This window comes from Rattus rattus, chromosome 7 (assembly GCF_011064425.1).
Source record: "Rattus rattus isolate New Zealand chromosome 7, Rrattus_CSIRO_v1, whole genome shotgun sequence".
NCBI classification, from domain to species: domain Eukaryota; kingdom Metazoa; phylum Chordata; class Mammalia; order Rodentia; family Muridae; genus Rattus; species Rattus rattus.
In genome coordinates, this window is record NC_046160.1 from 118169639 (window position 1) to 118194856 (window position 25218).

The window sequence follows — 25218 nt, forward strand, 5'->3', positions numbered from 1 at the left end:
GAGAGCAGTGATAACACTTGGGAAGGAAGGGAGACTGAAATTCAAAAGACAGGGTAGCTTTAGAGAACACGGTCTAGAATGTTCTATGAGATTCTTCGTCTTCTTTTTTTAAGGCTTTATAAAATTTATTATAAAAATAAGTAAAACCTTGACACACCCAAGTTAACCAGAAACAAAAATGTATTCAACTTACAGAGCTTAAACACAGTTAGAGTAGGCACCGAGATAGGAAGCTTAAATACATTAGAACTTACACTTTCAGTAACAATGTATTTTTATTTTATCCACCACCCAAACCAAGGATCTATGACATAATCAGAACTAAAGAGATAGTCTTCCAAACCTTATATCTGTTACCTGCATCATCGCATCATTTCTATCCCCGCTCTAGCCCCTCCCATGGCTCTCCAACCCCAGTTCCTCTCAAGTTCACAGCCTCTGTTTCTTTGTCATTGATGCACACTGTCTACATACAAAAATACAGCCTGGTGAATTCATTTAGTGTCACTTACATGTCAGAACTGACCTCTTGGTACTGGACAACCATTTTAGAGGCTCGGCCCTGGGGAAAATGATTTCTTAGCGTTCCCCAGCTGCCTGTAGTTCTTTGACTGTGTGGTGGCTTCGTGAGATTCCCCTTCCATGTTAGCATATCTGTTGATGCTGTCTGTGTTCAAGCCTTGTTTTGGCAGCCATATTGTCGAGCATTTATGAACAAAGCTTCCCTGTCACTTTTAGAAGATATAATCTCATGGCAGATTTCCTGGTTCTCTGACTCTTAAATCTTTCTGCCCCTCTGTTGTGACAGTCTGTGAGCATCAGTAGCAGGGGTTGAGCTGTAGATCTATCCACTGAGGCGCTGTGCACTCCACCATCAGATGCATTCTGCATTTTGGTCCACTGTGGCTTTCTGTAAGGGAATTATGCTTGCTTAGTGGTTTAGTGATAGTAATAGATTCTTCTCTAAGATCCGCAGTCTTACTCCAGGTAATTGGCTAGGTTTTTAGTACCATGTATGATTTCTGTCGTTTTGAGAGTATGCTAAGTCAAATTAGACAGCTGTTGATGACTTCTGAGACATGAGGCTATTATAGCCTTAGGGACATCTTGCCATGCTGGTCCTTGTTATGAAAATTCCACATTTTAACTTCCGGTTTCAGAATCTTCCCTTGGAGACATTGCTGCTGTCTCTTGAAGGCCACAGGCTCTGGCTTTTAGGAATCTCTGGTAACCTGCATTGTTAGTACAAGGCTTTCAGAAAAGAGTTATGAGAATCAGCCAGCAAACCCTGCTCATATGTTCTCAAAGCAATGTGTGCATTCCACCACCACCATAACGGTGACCTTCCATGACTGGAAGTAATGAGATACCTTTTTAGTCCAGAACATTTTTGAGCTGGGTTGTGAATGAACTTTGGAAGAATTCCTATATTCCAAATATAGCTGAATTTTATTCAAACCTGACCTATGAAAGTTGAATTTTGGTTAATATGTACTTGCAGATGATTACATTTATTTCAGAATCATTAATTCCTCCTAAATATCCTTTACTTTTCCTGGAAGCCATAAGTCTGTAAGATAAATAATTCATATAATAAATATTAAAAATTATAGATCACAGCCACTTTCCTTCATAAACAACAGAATTTCTAAACAAAGATTAGAAACAGGGCTGTGTGCTCTGAGCCCTGTCTATTTTCCCTCTAACTGCCTCAGGTTAATCCCAAGTCAACTGTATCTTCTATGCCCTCTTGCTATCAATGGCTAAATAGGTTAACAGAGACATTGTAGGCAGCCTCTGTGAACACAAATTAGTCTGCAATGAGATACAGTGAAATAGATTTTACACCAGGTGTCCAGAGAACAGAGTCTTAGTAGTCCCAGATCTGCCAGGCAGCAGGGCCTTTGGGCAAATCATGAACTCTTTGGGTCCATAAAAAGAAGAATCTAGAGAGGTTAGGCTTGCTCTAAAGTTACCACACAACAAGGTGAACTAGAATGTCCTTGACTCACCCCATGTCCTGGCCAATTAGCCCATAGTGTTTGCCCTGGGAAAAATCATTTCAGTTCAGTTCCGAGCTGTCCAAATAACTCTTTCGCCTCCAAACCAGCCAATCTCATCCAGCTAGAAGGTAAAGGGTAGCTAACTCCTTAGGAGAGTGTAAAAAAACGTTCTCCATAGGAAAATGTACCCCAAATTTGGAAGTCCCTTCCACCTGTGAGTCTCACTGTGAGGGGATAAAAGAATATTCTGTTCTCGAGGGTAGTAGGGCAGGAAGTAAATTCAGACAGACTTTGCTTTAAGCAAAAGACTGCACTTCCTACCTCTGTGCCACTCGCAGCAGCTCCAGTGAGCCATGGCAGCCCTGAATAGCAGAAGTCAACCTTGGGGTTTGCACTGTTCACAGAAGCAGGGACATTTGTCTGTCTGCTTCTCCACCCCTCCGGTTAATGCTGTTGTGGTTTAGAGTCTTCAAAGCAGAAGAGGGTGTTAACAGTCTGTTTAATTTTCCCAGACAGGAGATTAACCAAAAATTAACCTAGCAGCAATGATAAAACCAACTGTATCATTATGCAATTTTTGCCTTTCATAGATCATAAACACCCCAATTGAGGATAATTTACTGTCCCCGGGAAACCTAAAGCTATCAAATGATGCTTCCAAGCAGGGTGTAAAATCCCAGTTTGTAGTTCTCTTCTGCAGCACAACTCCCCTCTCTAGTAACTATTTCCTTTTCTAAAATGTATTGCTTGCTTAGTATACATGTATGTGCATATGCACATATGTATGTGCCTTCATGTGGAGGCCAGAGTTTGATAGATACTAAGCATTGCCTCTGATTACTTCCACCAGTTACTGGGTGTGGAGTAGGCAGGACTTCCAGGTCAGAGAGAGGAAGAGGGGAGGCAGAAGAAAGATACTCCTCTTTGGATGGGAGAGATGGTGGAGGACAAAATGTAGGTAGTGCCCCCCGCCAATGTTCAGGTGGTAAATAGATCCCCTGGGATTCGCTATTGGAGGATTTGTATCTTAGAATAGCTTACAAATTAGGATACTAATTGCTGCACCCAGCAATTGTGTTACCTGTTGATTCTAAACTAAATTTGTGTGGTGTTTTCCTTCACGCAGTGACTCAACTGGGTCCCAAAGAGAAAGGTATAGTGGCAGACATGGGTTTGCAAGAAATGCTCCTCAACTAGCTATGGGAGTTTGGAAGTGTGGTGCTGGTGTAGCAGCAACACCCCCCCCCCCATGAAAATATAGCAAGCCAAGTGGAGAGATTATCAGAGCTCCAGGTCAGAGTCTGTCCAGATGAGAACAGGTTGGCCAGTATGCTGGGCTGAGAACAGGCTGGTCTGCCCGCCAGTGCACTTGCTGGAGGAAGTGTGGGGTTCATATTTTATATTTCATGGTGTTCAGTTTATGTTTAAGAAAGAATGGCACAGGTAGATAGATGGTTGGTAGGTAGAAAGATAGATAGATAGATAGATACATACATACATACATACATACATACATACATACATACATACATACAAACAGATACAAAGTTACATAGATATATAATACATAGATAGATAGATAGATAGATACATAGATACATACATAGATACATAGATACATACATAGATACATAGATAGATACATAGATAGATACATAGATCCATAAGCATGGTATCACCTGGAAACTGTGTGTCAGTGTGAACGTGTGCTGTCTGACCCTTAGACTATAAAACATGAGTTCAGACCACCATGATCATCTGTCTATTCCAGCATCCTCGGTTCATCCGTCTGTAAAGGTTCTCTGTATTCCAACAGGGATGCCAGTACTCATCATTCAGACACAGGTCCTATCTTTGTTTTAAAAGAGAGAGAAACACACTACAAAGGTGTACACTAACTCAGTCAAGATTGGGTTGCTGGAATAATGGCTCTTTTTCCTCTTGGAAAAGAACTAACAAAGCAAACAAACCCAAACCAGACACAGTGAATGACATCACCTTTCAGCTTCACAAAGCTCTCAAGTAGGCTGCTGGCTGTGTCTCCAGCTTTGAGGCTAACACTTGCCCTGTTTTTTTGTTTTTGTTTTTTTTTTTTTTTTTTTTTTCTACAAATGGAAGGTCACTTTTCAGTGGAAACAAAATTTGAATTGGGCCACTAGTCTATTCAGTCCTTGGGATTCTTAATTCATATCCAGGCAATTAAAGCTTGAATGATACATTAGAGCAAATTGTCTCAAAACTTCCTCCAAACAGTGGTGAGTGGGTACAGGGTACTTTGCCACCCATCTGCACTTGATAGTCACTTTGTAAGGCACAGTCACAGAAGAGCCCGAGCCAGCAGCCCAGAGATTGCCTCAGTTCAGCATCCTGAGAACTTCTGCTCATTTTTGTTTTAATTGTTAGACACAGGTGCTGGATGTGCACACTGTCATTTCTTCTCAACTATCAATGTGCTCAATTATCAACGTTAATAATCCAAGTAAATACCCTCTCACCTGAGAGTCAGCGAGACAGGCAGTGAATAGTTTTCTCTCATGGGCTGTATAGCATTCTGTCGTTAGATTAATAGCAACCCTGGCTTTACATGGCATTGATCATCATAACATTTTCAATAATCAAATATTTCACAAAGCAGTGCTGATCATGCAACCTGAAGTCCCTCTCTACTTGGGAGTCTGAAGCAGGAAATTTCAAGGTCAAGGCCCAAATTAGGCAGCTTAGTAGAATATGTCACAGAATGAAAAGGTAAAAAGAAGGCTGGAGACAGGATTTGATGGTAGAGTGTCTCTGTTGCCTAGCTGGCATGAGGCTATTGGTTTAATCCCTGTGACCTTAAAAAAATAAAATTTTACAGTTTTAATAGTGAAGAATTCAGACTTTTTATCAATATTCAAGATTAAAAGAGAGTGAGTTGTTCCTTGGTTTAGTGACACTCCAAACTTTTTATGTGCATCATCAGGCCACCTAAGCAAAATGTTCGACAAGTCGAATCATCTGTGGGTTCAATTTCTGTTTGTCTGTCTGTCACTTGAATTGAAGAACTCTTCTATAGTGGGTTCCTAGCAGATAAGAAAAAATAAGCCAGGCAAAAATTATAGAAAACAATGGATCTAAAGATGTATTTCAATAGCTGAGTTTTGGAAACAAAAGCAACTATTAATACATGGTTACTATTTTTAACATGGTGATAATATGTTAATATAATATATAAGGAATTGTTTAATAACATAGTGTGTATAAGTCCGTAATTTAATATTTCAGCAAGTAAAATATTTCACTCATGGCATAGTAATATAGTTTAGTGTAGACCAGAGTGTGTGTGTGTGTGTTTGCAGAGTTTGTGTGTGTGTGTGCAGAGTTAGTGTATGTGTGTGTGTGTGTGTGTGCGCGCGCGCGCGCGCGCAGAGTTTGTGTACGTGTATGTGTGTGTGCAGAGTTAGCATGTGTGTGTGTGCATGCCTCAACACATGCCTTCTTTAGTCTACCCTTCAACAAGAGCAGCAGTATTTTCCTATGATTTCACATAAAAATGCTTTAAAAATAATATAACACTCTAGGAAATAGCAATGTTTGATATAAGTTTAATCCCAGAAAGTACAGTGAAAGCCACACTTTGCTGACTGTCAGAGCAACATTGTACGATGAGTTGTCACACTGTTACTGGTTCACACATACAGAAATAGACAGAGGTCTAATGGCATCCTCCGTTCATCCTGTGTCATAGGAAAACTGAGGTAACTAGGAATCCCTAGACCTGGCCTGCTGGCTTAGGAGTATTACCAGAATCAAGGAATGGAACGGTACCTTCCCATTCTCATGGTCTCAGGGATCTCCTGAGTGTCTGTGTTGTGGCCCCTGTAGGTACATCAGGATTGGTGATAAAGAATGCGAATTCAACAAGAACTTCCGCCTCATCCTACACACGAAACTGGCAAACCCACACTACAAGCCAGAACTACAAGCCCAGACGACCCTCCTCAATTTCACAGTCACAGAAGATGGTCTCGAAGGCCAGCTGCTGGCAGAGGTAGTCAGTGTCGAAAGGCCAGATTTGGAGAGGCTAAAGGTAAATATTACTGCATCAACCCCAGAACTTACCCGTCACCCCCTCAGCACAGATGACAATGCCAGATGCTTGCCTGTGAAGTAGGATTCTGCAACTGAGGAAAGTCCTCCTGAGAAATGCCAGGTAGCTAAGGCTGGGCATTAGCTGTGGAGAGGGACCAGAGCTTAGGCTTGGAGCTTGTCAGTCAGATTCAGCTGTCATTTTCTTGATGTCTAACAGACATAAGAGGATCAAGCCCAATGTAAACCAGCCCAGAAAACTCTACTGGAAAAAAAAAACTGGTGGTTTTCCTTTGCCAATGGGTACCAATTAAAGATAGCATCTTGGTTAGGGTTTGGACCCCATATCTACTCTCTTCTCTGTGCTGGGACCTCTGCTGGCTTAAGCCTGTGCAGACCTTGTGTCTGCTGCCAGACTCTGTGCGATATATGTTCAACTCTGTGAGTTATCTGTTGTATCCTGGAGTCATCCGTTATAACCCTTCTCCTTGGTCAGCATAGTTTCCCCAGGGTGGGATTTTGGTAAGGGCAAGAGAAGGCTCTGTGGGTAGGAACTACCAAAATGATTACAGTTCCCCTGGGTTTCCTCCTGCTCTAGGCAACTGTGGTTTATTCTTTAGTCTTTATTGTGAGAATGCGGTGTGCCTCCCAGAGAGAAAACAGAGATGGGGAGGGCTCCTCATGCCTGGGTACTCAGGAAGGTTTTACCCTCCTGCAAAGGCCAGGTACAGTCTAAGGGTTCTGCTAGTGACTCTGAATTTTCTGGTGACAGTTGGCCCAAGACCTCTGTTCTTGGTGAAAGACGAGTGCTTACCTCTTTCCCTATTTTGAAATCTTCCTCATAATAGGTCTTCCAAGCTGTTTAAATATCAGAGTATAAGCCAAAAACTTCTATTATTTTCTTAAGCAGTCTTCCTAGAGGTTATCGATGTTAAATAAACATCCACACTCTAAACCTTTAGATTCTAACCAAATGTTAGCATGCTGTCTTAGTTTTTTACATAATGTTCGTAGTTGTGATCAGTGTATTTTTCAACCATTGTGTTTCTTGTGCTTGCGCTGACCCCTGTGACTCCCGTGATTATGAGAACTGTCCTGAACAAAGCAGAGACTTAACCGCCATCCCTAATATTTCCCATTAGCTAGTTTTGACCAAGCACCAAAACGACTTTAAGATAGAGCTGAGGCATCTTGAAGAGGACCTTCTCCTGCGCCTCTCTGCTGCAGAGGGGAGCTTCCTGGATGACACGGACCTGGTAGAGCGCCTGGAGACTACCAAGGCCACTGCAGCAGAAATAGAGCACAAGGTAAGAGCAGCAGAGGACCCCTGGCTGGCTCGGCACTCTGCTGGAATGGAGTAGATGGCAGCTGTCACCACAAAACGCAGTTCTCCATTCAAAGGAAATGAGAGTTTATTCTGGAGCCAATTATGAGTGGCCATGGCCTGGGGACACAGATTCAGGTTACCCCGAAAACTGTAACCCAATGTGGTAACAGATTCATGGTGTATTTATAGTAACAGATAAAAAGAAAACAATTAACCAAGGCACTTGCATCAGGTAGATGGGTTATATAGTAAAACGGGGTAAATATACTATAGGTCTCAGATGCTACCTAGTGACATTCTCAGTTTTGAAGTTGGTAGAAGCTAGTGGTTTGCTAAGAGTCATTTTAAAGGTTTTTACAATCTATTTATTTTTGTTTTATGCCCATTAATGTTTTGCCTACATGTGTATCTGTGTGAGGGTAGCATACCCTCTGGAGTTAGTTACACAGTGGTGAGTTGCCATGTGGGTGCTGGGGATTTAATCCAGGTCCTCTAGCTGGGGATCCAGTGATCTTAACTGCTAGTGAACTCTCCAGCCCCATTTTAAAGGTTCTTGATAGTCACTAGGTCAGACATGGATACGCGGGCCATGAATGGCTTTAAAGGAACTAAAAATAACAAGAGATAATTTGGCTCTCATGTTAAACATTTTAACTCTCCATAATCAGGAAGTTCTAGCCTTGGGCCTTGGAGAATCTTAACATGCGTGTGTGTGTGTGTAACTCTTAACAGCACCACCCACTGAGAACTTCAGTTTGCACAAGGTAATCAGTGTTTGGTGACTCCTCTAAGAAAACAGGTTTAGTGTATAATTTAGGCCACTTAATAAACAGCCCTCAATACTTGGGCTACCAGTACAGGATTAAGAATGGAAATGGTTCAATTGGTACTTCAAGTTCCATTTAATTATATTAATATTTCTTGTGTGACCAATGTTGGAGCCTCCTGGTTTATATAGTAGAAACTATAAGAAAGGGGTGAAGCTAGGTTCCAAGAAATAATATCCCAGCATATTGAGTTTTTAGAGAAATGTTTAGAACTGAAGTTTTATGTACAAGCCTCTGGTGGCAAGAACCAAGCAAGGAATGGTCCCATGTGGGTCTCAGTGCTGCACCATTTACCCTGGGAAAATGACATTTTTCAAAGGCCAGTTAGCCATTTCCCATGAACAGCATCCTAGTAAGTGAGCAGCCTAGATCACAATGGGCTGTGTGTGATGTGTGCACTCTGGACTTGCACAAGTGGCCAGTAACTGTTAACATTGTGCAGTTTGGATCAGAACTAGACTCTTCCTTGGTTTGTGGCATATCCTCCTGACTAAGTAATCTGCTAATTACCCAGCAGAAGCTGTGTCGCCATACACCCAACGTATGTGCCTTAAATTAAGCAAGGCAATAGAATCCCAATTACTCTCTCCTTTTAAGTAAGTGTTTGCTAGGTGGCTCCTAAGATAGTAAAGATTAGGGCAATTAAGTAAATTAAGGCTTTGAGTTAACTTCCTATCTTCTTAATGTACCACCATGAAACCACAGCCCTCTCTGCCCTGTCTGTCATTCACACACATCATGAGTCAAGACCATAGAAATCTTTAGAGGGAAATATTGTATCGCTTAAAGCTGCAGTGGGCCAGCAACATGTATTCTTATAGGGAAAAAAAAAGAATAGATTTGTATCTGGTTATAGAAATAGGTATTTTTTTTCTTAAATAAAAATGAGTCATTGATGGTGATATATATATATATATATACATATATATGTATATTTTTTTTTTCAGAAAATGTTCCCAGGAGCTAGCAAGTAAGAATAAGTGGGAATATTTGAGTATATGGAGAGCTGGTATTGTTGGAATTTGATGGCTGGGGGAGCCCTCATACAGAGGCTGTTTAGGACGCGTGGATATTGCCGGTGCTGTTGACCTTGGCTGCATTTGTGGATCTCGTTCCCTAATAAAACCACTGGCACTGAGTTGACCCAGCAGACTTTTAAGAGCCATCCCTGGGAGGCAATATACCTAGGTTATTAAGGCCTGAATGAGAGAAGGGAGGCAGGAAGGTGACATTACTCAAAAGCAGATCCCGCAGAGGCAAAACAATTAAGGTCATTTAAATCTACAGGGTCAGAAGCAGCCAGCGCCCTCTCCCTTCCCGGTGGAATGAAGTTCATGAGAAAAGGTTATTTGAAAATAGGAATTTAAGAATTTCTTTAAATGTTGATATTTATTATTTGGATATGTACGTACCACACTATGTGGAGGTCAGAGGACGGCCCTCCAGAGTTAGTTCGTTTTCTACCCCCACCTTGAGATCATAGGTTCTTGAACTTGTGTGGCAAGCACTGTTTCCCGTGGGTCATCTTACTGGCATGGCCCTAGTAATTTCATCAAAGCTCATGTCTACAGAAGTCAGGCCTGTAATATACTTTGCGTCCTTTGCTTGTTTTGCTCTACTGAGTTGGGGCCTCACGCTCTGCTGCAGGTTGTTCTTGAAGGAGCACACTATGGTATTGCAGACCAGACCCAAGCTCAATGCTCCTCACCCTCCCAACTACTGGGAATACAAACATGGCCACAGCACCGGGCTCAATGCGCAATAGTTGCCCATTTCAAACATTCCTGAGAGTCCTTCCATCGATGGCATGTGTTTAGAAAACACCAGAGATAAGTTGCGGCTATCATTTGATCCCATTACAGGTGATAGAGGCCAGAGAAAATGAGAGAAAAATCAACGAGACCCGTGAGTGCTACAGACCGGTGGCAGCAAGAGCCTCCCTTATGTACTTTGTTATCAGTGACCTCCGGAAAATCAACCCCGTCTACCAGTTCTCTCTGAAGGTAATGCTGAACAGGCTAAGGAAGATCCATAACTCCAGAAAGCCTGATTTTTATCCCTAGAAGTTAGGGATTTATTTCTCAGCAGTCCTGGCAGGAAGGGAGAAAGAATTGGGCAAAGCATTTTAAGTAACGATTACGTATATCAGATTCCCTAAAACATTCCAAGAAAGCATTTCAGTTTCTCCTCACCAAAAAAAAAAAAAAAAGAAAAAAAAAGAAGAAAAAGAAAGAAAAAAAGAAAAAAAAGAAAGAAAAGAAAGAAAAGAAAAGAAAAAGGTAACCTTTTTAGATTTCAAACACACTGCCCCCAAATTCATGTTCTGTGATTATTAGAGTCTGGATTTCAGCTTGTGCTGGTTTGACTACAAAAGCCAGGCTCTGTCTGCCATGCTGCTCTGTCTTTGAGAAGAATCTTTAATTCTTGCTGTCAGTTTTGAAACAAATCCTTAACAAGACCCATCATCATGCAGGTGGCTTGTCTCTGGGTGTATAGGTGGGTTTGTTGGTTTTGTTGGTTTTGTTTTCTGAGACACGGTTTCTCTCTGTAGCCCTGGGTGTTCTGGATCTCAGTCTGTAGTCCAAGCTAGCCTCCAACTCTGATATCCACTTTCCTTGCCTCCATAGTGCTGGAACTAAACGTGTGGTATCCCCTCCCTAGTGTCTTGTTTTATTTTTAATAAAAACATTAGGGGTTGGGGATTTAGCTCAGTGGTAGGGCGCTTGCCTAGGAAGCGCAAGGCCCTGGGTTCGATCCCCAGCTCCGAAAAAAAAAACCAAAAAAAAAAAAAAAAAATTAGAAGTGGGCAAAAGGACTCATTAGACACCGAAAAAAGAAAAGAATCTAAAGGCGGGACTACCAGGGAAGCAGTGGATGAGGGAGAAGAGGAGAAGGAAAGAGAATCAACTAAACTATACTTTGTTCAAAACACCATAAGATAATGCCATGCACACTCACCATAAAGATTTCTAAATAATAAAAGCATCTAAAAAAGCTACCATACAGCCATGTGGAATCATCAGGTAGCTTTATTTGAGTGTGTTTTATGTAAAATTTTCTAGTTTGATATTTATTTCTCCATAAGGAGTAAGTGTTGTCTAAAACACTCGAAATAACATGTCCATAATTGCTGTGGTGTCAATACCTTAAATACTACATTAATTTCAAAATTTTAAGTAATTGACTCAGCAGATCAAGGCACCAATAAGTCTGACAGCCTGAGTTTAATCTCCTGAACCTACCTAGTAGAAGGGAAAAATAATTCCACAAGTAGCCCTCTAACCTCCGCATGTGGGTAGACATACATATAATCTCTAATAAACACATAGGCTTATAAAAAACCACTATACATATAGTAATAAATAGGAGAGGCACAGGCAAGGCCATTCAGAGGAAGTGTTGCTTGAGGAGGAGCTTGAAGGAAAGCACTAACAAGTGTTGGGTAAGCAGGGCTGTTTGAGGCATGAAAGGGCTGGAAATTGCATGCTATAAAGATGTATCTCTGGCCAGAGGGTAATGAGCATGAGGACAGAGGTTACAAAAGACAGAACCCAAGAGGAAGGTACGTTAGACTTGATCCTATAGAGCTTCTCAGGCTGTTAAGAAATCTATATTTTCCATGCAACAAGAAGCCAGTGGAAGGCCTGAAGCAGATAGATGGCTGGGGTGGTGGCAAAAGAGTCAGAAGTGAACATATGATTTGAATCTACAACCTCAGGCCCTTGGAGATGGTGTATCAGTAAGGTAAGTATAACTAGCATGCCTCCTGCTATTAACTTTATATAACTGGTATGTATCCTACTATGTAACTTCTTTATGTAACAGGCATCCCCCTACTATGTAACTTTATGTAACTAGTATGCCTCCTACTATGTAACTTTATGTAACTAGCATGCCTCCTACTATGTAACTTTATGTAACTAGCATGCCTCCTACTATGTAACTTTATGTAACTGGCACAGTGAAAGCCTTGACAAGAGCAGTATGGCAAGATTTCACAACAGCAACAGTATATAAAGAGAATGAGAAAGCTAAACCAGTAATGCCTGCCTAGATTAACAGGTGCCCAGCTAGAGCTAAGGTCTGGCAAGAAAACTATAGAGCACTCATGAATCTCGCAGTGAAACTCCTCCAGAACAGTGACACATAGGATCCAGCTACAAAAATAAAATTCATCCTATCATGTTTAAGGTTTATAGTTCTCACAAAGCACTGTTTGGGAAATGAAGAGACAAACTATGGACTAGCAAAACTAAAACTCACAATACGTGTTTCTAAGAAAGGATTTGTTAGGTATAAGAAGAACACAGACAACTCAATGATGCAGGCTAGATAGATGTGCAGAGGAAGACATAAGCATGCCTCATAGAACCTGAAAATGTCTAACAGTCATTACAGAAATGCCAAATCAAGGCCGACCTTACTCTATGCCCAGGGTCTTGCTCTATACCCAGTAGGGACTGCTAAGATCTCAGCAGTTCTAAGGCACCACAGCACCTTCACATTGCTGGGAAAATGAAGCTTCGGAAGGCATTTTTGAGGACACTTTGGTGACTCCCTGCTAGGTACAGGGCACAGTTCCAATGTGACCTCACATTTTTACTCTAGGTATGGGCCTAAGAGAAATATGAATACAAAGAGTCACACAAAGTTTTATCACAATGCTCACAGACATTTTTTCTATGTCAAAATTTGTAAATAACCCAAAGGAATTGCTCAAAAAATATAAACAAACAAGCTACAGGTGCACAAATTTGTTTATCATAAAAATATGATGTTGGAAGCAGCATCCAGATACTGAAGAAAGCTCACCATATAAATCTTGTATGTGAGAGATTGGAGAAAAGACAGGATTAACCTACAGAAACAGAGGTGGGTCTATGAGGCTAGGACTGGTGGGGACAATTACTCTAAGGAAGCACTTGAAACTATTTGGGGTGGTGAAAGTTGAAGGAGTCTTGGGCTGGAAGATGGCTGTGTCAGTAAAATGGCTTTGTCAGTAAAATGTTTTCCACCCAGCACCCATGTCAGGCATCAGGCCTTGTGGGAGGAAGGGGAGGTGAAGGTGAGAACAACTTAATCTGTTGGGTATGCTAGCCAGAGACCATAGCCTAAATGGGCAGCTCTAGGTCAATAGTAGAGCCTGCCTCACAAAACAAGGTTGACAGCACCTAATTAATAACACCCGAGGTTGCCTTGGCTTCCAAACACATCCGTATGAACACCAAAATTAGTAATAATAATAACCAAGGACTGAGGATATAGCTCAGTAGTAGAGCACTTACCAAGCACGTGTGAGGCCAGGATTTATTTTGTGCATCTGACATCACAGGATTTTGCTTTCACACATATGTACTACAAAGCAAATCGTTCTATGCTCTAATACTTAAAACGCATCTGTGTAGAGAGACAGATGTGTACAAATCCATCTATCCTTGCCAAGGGCCAGCCTCAGCTTTGAGAGGGGTTCATGAGGGAAGGGGTGTTTGAGAACATCGAGAGGAATGACTCGGAGTCAAACCGTGGTTACTAGATGACAGCCTTGTAGTCTGCTCGAAATGGCTACCCGGGTCGCTTCTCTGTAGATAGCTCTTGGCTCTATAGTCTGTTCAAGACAGAGGTCTTTCCAGATAGCTCTTTCTGCTTGAGATCGTTTCTGCTATCATTCTCTACAAGCTCATCTCATGCAGACCAAAAGCATATCAAGTCAGTCATCTATTCCAGGTTCCCTCTTGACCATCCCAAGAATCACCATGCCATGACCTTGACTCTTAGGAAAAGGACAGCAAGTAGCATATATATATATATATATATATATATATATATATATATATATAATTTTATTTTTTCCAAGCTCTGCCTGCCATTGTAAGCACAAACAATAAACTTAGCTGGGTGGGACCCAGTCCTGAGATTACTATTCTGACTGTGCCTGTACCTAAATTCACTCTGTCCCACACTGGCCTTGAACTCAGAAATCTGCCTGCCTTTGTATCTTTCTGACAAGCTGGCTCATTGTGCAGTTTTTCTGGGTCCACCAAGCTGCTCATAGACTTCATACTGCATCCCTATATTTTGCATAGTTGAGAAACTATATATGTTGGAACTCATGTTTTCAGAGTTCTTTCCCATAACCTTAAGGGCTGTCCTGAAGTTCTCACTTTTCACCATTTCCTGAGACATTAGACATACCCTTACCTTCCTGGACTTGTGCTATCTCTGATTGTCAGGGAGTCATTAACCTTTGACAGAGAGGACATTCCCTGATAACCGTGGCAGGGAGAATATTTCCTGAAGGAGAAACATGAAGTTTGTAAGTATTTATTAGTTTTATGCCCAGCAACTATCAACACTTGTGGAGGCCCATGCCCTGCCAGCTCTGATCCAGGGGCAGGAAACCATGTCACGCCATCCCTTCACATGGCCAAGTAGGGCTCAGTACATCCTCAAAATGACCAGACATGAAATCAAGCCAGTACTAAGAGTAATTTTAAAACAATAATCATATCATCACAAAAGTAGTTGGTAGAATTTAAAGTCAAATGACCTGATAAAAATGTGATCAGGACTTGAATAGAAATTTTAATAAAGAAGAGATGAAAATGGCCAACTAGAATATACAAAATGTTCAACATCACTGATTAGGGAGATTCAAGTCAGAACTGTAACAGGTGTCACCTCATACAGGTTACTACTATGGAAGTAAGACTGGGGACGTTGTGGGGAGATTGCAGTTCCTTCACATGCTGCCTGGGAATCCATGGGAAACAGGATGCTACTTTCTCAAAAACTAAAAATGGAATGGCAATGTGAGCCAGCAATAACCCCACTTCTGGTTGTATATCCAAAATAAGAAAAAGATAGCCCAAGAACTGTGTTCATAGCAGTAATATTACAGTAACCCAATAATGGAGGCCTTCCAAATGTCTGTCAGTGAATAAATGGATTGCCAACATGGCCTGTGCATGTGGAGGAATATCAGTAAGCCTTTAAGAGAAATTCTGAGGCATTTTATGACATGGTAAAATCTGGAAGCCATTATCCTGATAGAAATAAACCAATCACAATGATTAAACACTGCCTGACTCCACTCACATAAGACACCAGAGTAGGCAAACTCATGAGCACAAATAGTAACGGTGGATGCCAAGGATAGGGGATGGGAAGGATGAATAGTTGGTAAAGGTACAGAGACTTGGTTTTGCAGGATGAAAAGGTTTTGAGGTTGGTGACATAATACATTTAATTTCAGTGGCAAATTTTTTATAGGTATTTCAAACACAATTCGAAAGTAATAAAATTGGAGTATACCTATGGAAGAAGAGAGGATGGTCTGGTTGTTAAATAGGAAATGCAAATAAACTTTACAGAATCATTTCAATAATGGTCATGAACTAGGCACAGTGGCACACACCTATAATCCTAGCACTTGAGAGGCAAAGGCAACAAGATCGACATAAGTTCAAGCCCATCCTTGTTTACAAAGTGAGTTCCAGGCCAGCCAGGGTGAATACCAGAAGACCCTGTCAAATGTTCATGCACCCATGTGAACACACACACACACAAACACACACACACACACACATACATGCACATATATATGTGCACACACACGCACATCATACTTGTACACATGCACATATATGCATGTACACACATGCACCTTTATATGTGAACACACACACACACACATATGTACACATGCACACATACACATGCACTCACACACACATACTCATATCATGACATCAAACCTAGAATGAAAACTTTCTGTGTGGAACAAACACTCAGAGCATTTTAGCAGCTCCTGTAAGCCTAATAAAAGTTCTGCCTTGTCCTCTCTCCCCATAGAGTGTAAGCTGTACCCTTATGTGTCTGAGACTAGCTAGACACTCAAGCATGACTTTACTTTAACATTGACCTTCCAGGCTTTCAAGACACTGTTCCACAGAGCCATTGAGCAAGCTGACAAGGTGGAGGATACTCAGGAGCGCATCTGTGCCCTAATGGAGAGTGTCACCCATGCCACCTTCCTCTATGCCAGCCAAGCACTGTTTGAGAAAGACAAGCTCACATTTCTGTCCCAGATGGCCTTTCAGGTGAGGACATCAGTCACTGAAAGCTTCCCTGGAACCCAAGGCTGGCACCTCGGATTATTGCACATTTTCCTCCTGCCAAAGGCAAACAAAAGTGCCTTTTCAGAATCTTTTGATGACAAAGAATGGCTTTTGCTTTGGTTTGAGGAACTGACAACCAACCCTCAAAAAACATCAGTGAGAGATACTTGGTTCATCTTCTCAGGTCCTATAAACAAACTTTCTAGGTCCTGCCAGTCTAGATCTGAGTTTCTTACAGTCCTTTAAGAAATAAAAAGTCCCATATAGGCTCATCCATGTTGCTAACGGAATTTCTACTTTAGGCTGCATAGTATCTCATTGCATAAAGTCCATGTTTTTCTAGAAAAGTAAATTTCAAAAATGATTAATATATATAATATAATTAATTAGCTTAATCTAGCAATCCTACGCTGTAACCATGTATTAAAGCATATTTCGTTCCATAAATATATTGTTTGTCAATTAAGAATACAATTTAAAATTCTTTAGCACAATAAATAAGTAAAGCAAATAGCTCCATCTGAGCCTCATGCTCCAGTCTTCAGAGAACTCTATCTTTTCTTCATTCTCACATGAACTTGTAAGGATTTGCTTAAATAAGAGAGTCAGTGATAAGAAAGGGAAATGACACCATGTTCTGATGAAATAAGCAAACCGTTAGTTGCTGGTCCATTGGGGTAGATATGAAAGTGCACTTATTGCTGTGGGGGTTGGAACTGGAGAAAATGAGCCCTCACAAGTGTTTTCTGTTCACTGCTGGCTCAGGGTTGAGATCATCTGCATAATATAAGAGTCTGTTTCAAACACAGAGTAGACCCTGCTAGGATTCTCAGCAGTCACGGCTGGTTAATGTGGCAACTTCTTGTGTCACTGTCTTGGAGGAAACCAATTTATCTTTTGCACATGTGTGTTCTTTTGAGATCTTGTTGAGAAGGAATGAGATCCACCCCCTCGAGTTGAACTTCCTGCTTCGGTTCACGGTTGAACACACCTACTCGAGCCCTGTTGACTTTCTAACTGCTCAGTCATGGAGTGCTGTTAAGGTACACGATGAACTTGCTTTCTCAATTCTTCATTTGTCTTTCAAACAATGGGTTTCCTTAATGTAGAAAGGCAATTCACAAAATAAAGATGATGTAGACATCACTTACATTGTAGAAGCATGCTAGATACTTTGTATTATCCAATTGGCTACTTTCTTATCCAAAGACAAAAGAGCATTTGGTCTATGTATGGGAGGAAAAGTTATTAGTAATTATGTAAGTCTGTCATGATCTTTGATAAAAATCAAAGGAGATAAAAGATCATTTTTTAAAAGATTTATTTATTTATTTATTTATTTATTTATTTATTTATTTATAAGTACACCGCAGCTGTCTTCAAACACACCAGAAGAGGACATCAGATTTCATTACAGATGGTTGTGAGCCACCATGTGGTTGCTGGGATTTAGAACTCAGGAAGATCAGTTAGTGCTCTTAACCATTAAGCCATCTCTTCAACCCCCCAAAAAAATGATTTTTTTTTAAATTAAATTAAATCTTGTTTCTTTGTTCTGTTTCATTTTTATTATGGTTCTCCACCTTTTTTCAATAGATTTTGAAATATCACCATATAGTAGTTTATTTTTACTATAAAAGGGTTAAGCTAAGGTTGAAGAGATGGGTCAAGAGCTAAAGTGTACCCACATAATCCAGGTAGCATTGCATCTGTAACACCAGCATTGGGAAGGCAGAGACAGGAGGATCTCTGGAACTTGCTGTCCAGCAGATACAGCTGAATTACTAAGCTCCAGATTCAACAAGAGACTCTTTCTCAAAAATTAGATTACCCAGCCAGATGGTGGTGGCACACACCTTTAATCCCAGCCCTCAGGATGTAGAAGAAACAAGCAAATCTCTGAGTTCAAGGCCAGCATGGTCTATACAGTGACATCCAGGACTACACAGAGAAACGATGTCTCAAACCCAATAATAATGAGGAAGAGGAGGAGGAAAAGGAGGGGAGAAGGAGGAGAAGAAGAGTGTGACATTTGTTGTCTCTGATTCTTACTGCCTCTGTCTACTAACAGAGGCCTAGTCCTGGAAGCTTCTAGTCTCCACACAATCTAATCTAGGCCTAGAATATTTTCAGCCTCTGAAACTTACTGCTGAATGAACTCACCCTTTCTAACTCTTTCTGAACTCTGGCTGTGTGGTCAACTCAATTGTTCTGGCTCAAAACCTCTCTCTCTCTCTACACTAACTGATTCAAAATGGCTTCTTTTAGATTTTGACTGTGCTGGGGCTCAGGAGTTACCTCCCAAACAACAAGAACACCAATCTCAGTCAGACAGGGCTAATTTATTGAGCATGTACCCTGGAGCTGATCGATTAGGGCCATAGTTCTGACTTAGGAGCTGAACCATGACATTGAGTTAAGATCCTATAGGGTTTTTAAGCCTAAAATCCACAAACATCTGTCCCAAGTTTTTCCACCAATCAGGATTTAGGAACTGGGGACTTCCTTAGGAACATGTCTTTGCTATACACTTCTCCTGCTCCCATTGGTTAGGGTATTCAACTGTGGGAGCGGACTTGCCTTATCTAACATTCATGCCTTAACTTGCCAACCAGAGTGTCAGTTGCCCACGTACATGTCCCTTTCTGCCAAGTAGGATGTGAGTTCCCAGGGAGGTCTTGGGAACTTAAACTTTACTCAGCCACTACTCAAAATGGAAGTCTTATTCTAAATAATTTCTTATATTGATACAGGTGTCTCTCTTACGTTGGGGTTCCATTCTAAGGGCAGCTTATAAAAGCAAATACCATAAAACCATATACACAGGTGCCGGAAGTGCTCTGGGTGCTTGGTTCAGGTCCGAGCTTATTATGGGTAACTATACAAAGCAGATCTACTGACGTCTACTGTGATTGGTTTCCAAGGGCACAGGACATTACAGAATTCATAATCAACTTGGGTATGTTCCTAGTAACAGCAGAAACAACTTATGAGAAGTTTTCTTATAATATTAGTAACAGCACAAAATGGCAGGCCAGCCAGGTAACGGTTACCTAGGCTTTAACAACTCAATTGTTCTGCTTGATCTCAAACTAACTTTGGCAATATGCTCTAATCTTCTGGCTCCTTCTGACCCTCTGGCTTGAAGTGTCTTCACCTGTATCTGGCTTTTTCTCTCTCTGCAAACTGTCTCTGTAAAACTCTCCCAAGAAAGCTGCCTCTGTCCTCTGCATTGATCTCACTTAAGTCACCTCCCTTTTTTCTCTCTTCTCATGAGAGTTGGGCATATCCTATTCTGTCAAATCTTTCTCTGATTCATCACTTTGTCTACCACTCAATTAGATATCAGTTTCAAAGAGGAGTGCTTCCTTCTACAAACTAGCTTTACCTTCATGAGCTAAGGCTGAACCACGCCACAACTATGGTGATGTGCACAACTTGAGACAGACACAGGCAGCCCTCCTATGGCTCTCAAGATTTCCTGAATGCTTTTCTGTCCTCCTTAGACTAAGGGGACAGTGACAACCTCAGGGCTCTGGCCTTGTTGACCTTGGTCAATGAGATGGTGGTGGTGGTGGTGGTGTTGGTGTTGGTGATGATGATGATGATGACGTACACACACGTGCACACGTGTATTAATGTAGGTGCCCAGGGAGACCAGAAATGATATTGAATCAGGTTTACAGGTGACTTTAAGGGACCCAGTGTGAATTTTTGGAACTGAATTCAGGTATTATGCTAAAGCAGTATAGTCTTAACCACAAGCCACCTATCCAGCCCCTAAATTAGTAATTTTCAACCTGTGGGTTACAACCCCTTTGAGGGGGTCACATATCAGATATCCTGTATAGCAGATGTTTACATTACAACTTTTTTTTAAAGATTTATTTATTATGTATACAACATTCTCCCTGCATGTATGCTTGTATGCCAGAAGAGGGCATAGGTTCCCACTATAGATGGTTGTGAGCCACTATGTGGTTGCTGGGAATTGAACTCAGAACCTCTGGAAGAGCAGTCATTGCTCTTAACCTCTGTACCATCCCTCCAGCCCACATTACAACTTTTAACAGTAGCAATATTACAGTTATGAAGTAGCAACAATATACTTTTATGGTTGGGGAGGTCACCATGAAATGAGGAACCGTAAAAAAGGGTCACAGCCTTAGGAAGGTTTAGAGAATAGTTTTAGAAATTTGTATTTTTTTAATTCAATTATCCCTTTAGAATTATGGATTTGTAACATTTTGTAACTCAGGGCCTCACCACCAAACAGACAGCACAAAGGTTGGCCAAGAAGGCAATAAGAGAGTCAACCAAGAATAGAAAAGAAAAAAAGCATTTGCTAAAATATGGAGGATGAGGCAATGGGAGGGGCCAACCACCAGGGGCCTTTATGGAGGGAACTTAATTACAGACAACCTGTCAGCTAGGAAAGAGCTGGCAAAGAAGCCATGCTGTGCCTACCCTCACCACTGACACACTCATGCCCACGCATCCACCAAGGCTTCTCATTGACCAAGGTCAACAAGGCCAGAGCCCTGAGGTTGTCACTGACCCTTAGTCCAAGCAGGACAGAAAAGCATTCAGGAAATCTTGAGAGTGATAGGAGGACTGAGTGTGTCTGTCTCAAGTTTTGCACTCTGTTCCCAGCATCCCTTGCAATTAAGCAGGGACTGTGTTTTTTGTGTTGCATTGCAGGCAGTCGCCCTCATGGAGGAATTCCGAGGCCTAGACCGAGATGTGGAAGGATCCGCCAAGCAGTGGAGGAAATGGGTAGAGTCCGAGTGCCCAGAAAAAGAAAAGTTACCGCAAGAATGGAAGAAGAAAAGTTTAATACAGAAACTGATTATTTTGAGAGCAGTGCGGCCTGACAGGATGACATATGCCCTGAGGTGAGCAGTGCGCCTTTTCAGCAATGCAGATTAGCACAGAAGATGCAGGGGTCTAGGACTGAGGAGAAATCCTGCTAGGATCCCATTTCTATGATCCCTGTTACTGTTAAAACTGGCTAACCACTCAACGGTGAACCATTGAAGGATGGAGACTCACATCCTTCCAAACAGCTGAATTCTGAATTTGAGTTCGAGGGATGGGGATCTGGGCTGATATTTGTGGAAGGTCTGGATATCAGCAGATCAGCACACTGGGAGCAGAGCATGGATGGTCTATTCCCATCACCTCTGTTACTGGCTGTACGTTGGCTCTGAAGGCTGGACCTCTCAAACAGAAAGCAAGCTACCTTCACGGAACCGCTCATGGCCCTGTAATTTTATGATCACCACACTTTAAAAGCAGAAACCACCAACCATAGGGCAGTTCCAGGGCCCTTTCCTCTGCCCTCTTGGCCTCTAGATAGTAACACACTGTTTAATTCACCCCAGTCTTCTCTTAATTTGAATTCGCCAACCAAGGTGTTGTTCCCAGCTCCATGACCTGTGTGCTGCGTTTCTTCCACAGCATCCATGTGCCTCTGGGCTCTCTTCCTTTTTGTCTAGTTTGACCAATTTTCCCCTCTGCAATGGCCTCCGTGGAACGCTGCTTCACAAGTTCACTCTGCTTCGCAGTCCTTGCTTTCTGCTAGGTCTGATGCTACTGGAAAATAACCCCTGCTTAATTGCACTCCCCTGTTGGAAACACCCCTCCAAAGCATTTGTATATTCATGGGAAGCCCACCAGGCTGGAAAATTGCACTGTGGCAAATCTAATGAACTGTTAATAAGTAATGGAGGGATGCGGCAGGAGATTTGGGGGCTGCAGAGCCATATGTGGACAGCTGATGGTGCCCAGAAGAGGACCCCCAAACGCAGCGTAGGCTTCCGAATTTCAGTGTCTCAAGTCAGAGGCAATTTCAGTGATGCACTGCCTAAAAAAAAATCTATTCAGATTCCCGCAGCTCCCCTAAGAAAGACAACTGTTACCCTAAACACAGTTCGTCCCTTTCTTGTGCCTCTAATGAAGTGTACCCAAGGAGGCGACAGTTCTCACGTCGAAAACACAGGTTTCTATTTGTTTCTATTTTTTTTTTGTTCTGTTCCCGTTTCGCATGTTCTTTTCTTAAACAGAAATTTTGTAGAGGAGAAGCTAGGTGCGAAGTATGTGGAGAGGACGAGATTGGATCTGGGTAAAGCATTTGGAGAAAGCAGCCCAGGCACCCCAGTGTTCTTCATCCTGTCCCCAGGCGTTGATGCCCTTAAAGACTTAGAGGTGCTTGGTGAGTAGCCAGGAGGGGCGCCGGCCTCCCTTCCTTCCCTCCCGTCTTCAGCTCCCCCGCCCACCCTTTCTGTTCAGTACTCCCCGCACCCCCATTTGTGTGCAGAAAATGCAGAGCTAACAACACAGCAGTCTGGAGCATCTCTCCAACAGAACATTCATCCGGTTGGCACAATGCGGGGTTCTTTTGTACTGTTTTCCACCTTTTGACGCTATGAGGGCCAGAAGGGCAATTTTCTCCATGCTCATGTAATCTCGTACCCCCTGCGACTAAATAATGGTCATTAGGGTGAGTCTATTCAATTGTATGAGGCACCAGTCACTCCGAGCTCTGGATTACTACCCCCACAGCCTTCTCCAGGAATACCAGGTTAATGTAGCTGTGACCTGCCTGCCTGGGCTCCATTTAAATGCAGCCTCACAAGGTGAGAGCCAGTACATTTACCCAATGAGCCAATCCTTCAAAAAAAAAAAAAAAAAAAAACGGATGCAATTTCTACCACATGTTGCTCCTTTCTCTGAGGGGAAAGAACTCCTACTCCTGCAGGAGTTTAGAAAGCTAGCTAACAATGCTGCCATCTATCAAAATGTCAAAAGCTTCATTATCATAAAACCAAAGGAGCCGACTTCCACTGGCTTTTCAAAATGCATGTAGGGAGGCATCTGGAGAAAGCTCAAAATAACACCACTGGAAACAATAGGGAGGTCATTAGGATTCCGTAGGAAGGTAGCCTATCAGGTGGCAGCTGTGGCCACAGACGTACATTAGACCTCAAAATTCCAGACTCCCCTCCCAAGTTAACATTTTCTCCCCTCCACCCCCAACTCTCCCACAGGCAAAAGGCTGGGGTTTACGATTGACTCCGGAAAATTCCACAATGTGTCTCTAGGGCAAGGTCAGGAACTAGTGGCAGAAATGGCGCTGGAGAAAGCAGCCATTGGAGGACACTGGGTCTTCCTTCAGGTGAGTATAAAGCTTTCATGGGAAAACATCGGGTGCAAACCCATAGGATGGGCCGCACTCTGCTGCCCTGTCCAGCAGAGCAGGGCCCTGATTCAAGCTCAGAGTTATCCACAGACCCTTCACACATTGTCGGTGTGGAAGAGAGGAGAATGAGCGGCTAATGGAGATGGCTATGCTAACTGGTAGGATAAAAGAGGTGAGGGGTGCTTGTACCTTTATCGGGAACTACGCCATGGAAAGGATCTAGTGTAAGAGGTTCATCGGAGCGGGGCGGGGGTGAGAGCAAAAGGCCTTCTCAGAGTAGGCATAGGAGGAAGAGATAGAGGCAGACAGGCTGACAGACAGGAAGACAGAGAGAGGGGATGGGAGGAAAGAGAGAGAATGAGAAAAAGAGAGGAAGGGAAACAAGGTGGATGGAAAGAAGGGATGAGGAGGGAGGAAGGAGATGGATGGATGGATAGGTAGACAGACAGACAGACAGACAGACAGACAGACAGAGATGGGATGGCTGGGGACCCTTTTATGTGCAGCACCTGGTGCACCTGGCCATGGCAGGTCATGGTGTAAAGCTGCTGCTAGCTGGGTCCCAAGGGTAGGCCAGGAAGAATGCCTGATTGCTAACACCAATGTCATAGTATTAGAATCTGTGTGTCATTTTAAAATTCACAGAACATTGTATACATGCACACATACACACACACACACACATATCAGATATACACACAATACACATAAATTGAGAGACTGGAGTAGACAGCTATTGTAGTTCTTTCTAGGGCACACACACACACAGGTCCAATATTCTATAAACCCAGTGTCCTCTGGGTAATCTTTTGGGCCTAAGAGAGGGTGGGAAGGCTGGGGAGCTGGACTGGTTCCTACAGCAGTGCTAGCTGTAAGCATGCTGGGTATTTGGTGTGTGACACCATCAACCCGAAGGTTCTTGAACAGGCAATTCATGGAACACTCCAGTCACAGTAGCAAAGCTCTGAGGTCAATGCTGTTCTCCACCTAGAGGTGAGAAAAGTAAGTCTTGGATTAGCCCACGGAGATGGTAGTGGCATAGTTACTACTTAGCACCAACCTTTCTTTAAACTAGCTACACAGCCACTCTCTTCCAAAGGTCCAGCATTGGCGTTCCCTAGTGTCTCTAGTATAGAGGCTTGATGCACATTTCTGCTTGGCATGGATCTGGATTCATGCAGAAACTGCCCCTAAATTACAGGCAGAATTCCATCTGCAACAAATGCCCTTCTGAATTGGTGATGCTCTCTGCATAGATGGCATCTCATTAGAACCTTGGCTTGGGAACTTGGGGCAGTGTGTCCCCTTGTGAGGTTCAGAGTCAACTGGGTAACAGTAGAGAAGTCAGTTCTCAGAAGCACAGTGGTTGGTCAGACATGGCAGGTACATCAAAGTCTTGTATAGATGACAGAGCCCCATGCACACACATCCTCATGGATCTAAAAGCTCAGACTGTAGACACAGCTGTAAGGATAGGGTCATCCTCAAAAGAGCCGCTGGCTCAAGGTAAATAGTTTCTCCTCTTTGGTACCTATGTGAGCTTCCAGTTTAGCACCTAGAATTCAAGTTGTGAGTTATCTAATAAAGAAATCTCAAAAGACTTTGTTACATACGACGTCATGCATCTGCTTTGAAGTTTCTAGTCCACACCTGAAGACACAAAGTATAATCTGTTTAG

At 42.4% G+C, this 25218-nt stretch overlaps 1 protein-coding gene across 1 annotated transcript in view; it reads left to right on the top strand.

Annotated features, from left to right (window-relative positions):
• The window catches only part of Dnah11 (dynein axonemal heavy chain 11), a 298504-nt gene that overhangs the window by 242860 nt on the left and 30426 nt on the right, over nucleotides 1-25218 (top strand). The window contains exons 66-73 of the mRNA XM_032908348.1: nucleotides 5865-6069; nucleotides 7211-7375; nucleotides 10085-10225; nucleotides 16151-16321; nucleotides 17260-17382; nucleotides 21041-21234; nucleotides 22405-22553; nucleotides 23389-23516. Of these exons, the coding sequence (XP_032764239.1) occupies nucleotides 5865-6069; nucleotides 7211-7375; nucleotides 10085-10225; nucleotides 16151-16321; nucleotides 17260-17382; nucleotides 21041-21234; nucleotides 22405-22553; nucleotides 23389-23516 (1276 nt within the window). The remainder of the gene's footprint in view (nucleotides 1-5864; nucleotides 6070-7210; nucleotides 7376-10084; nucleotides 10226-16150; nucleotides 16322-17259; nucleotides 17383-21040; nucleotides 21235-22404; nucleotides 22554-23388; nucleotides 23517-25218) is intronic.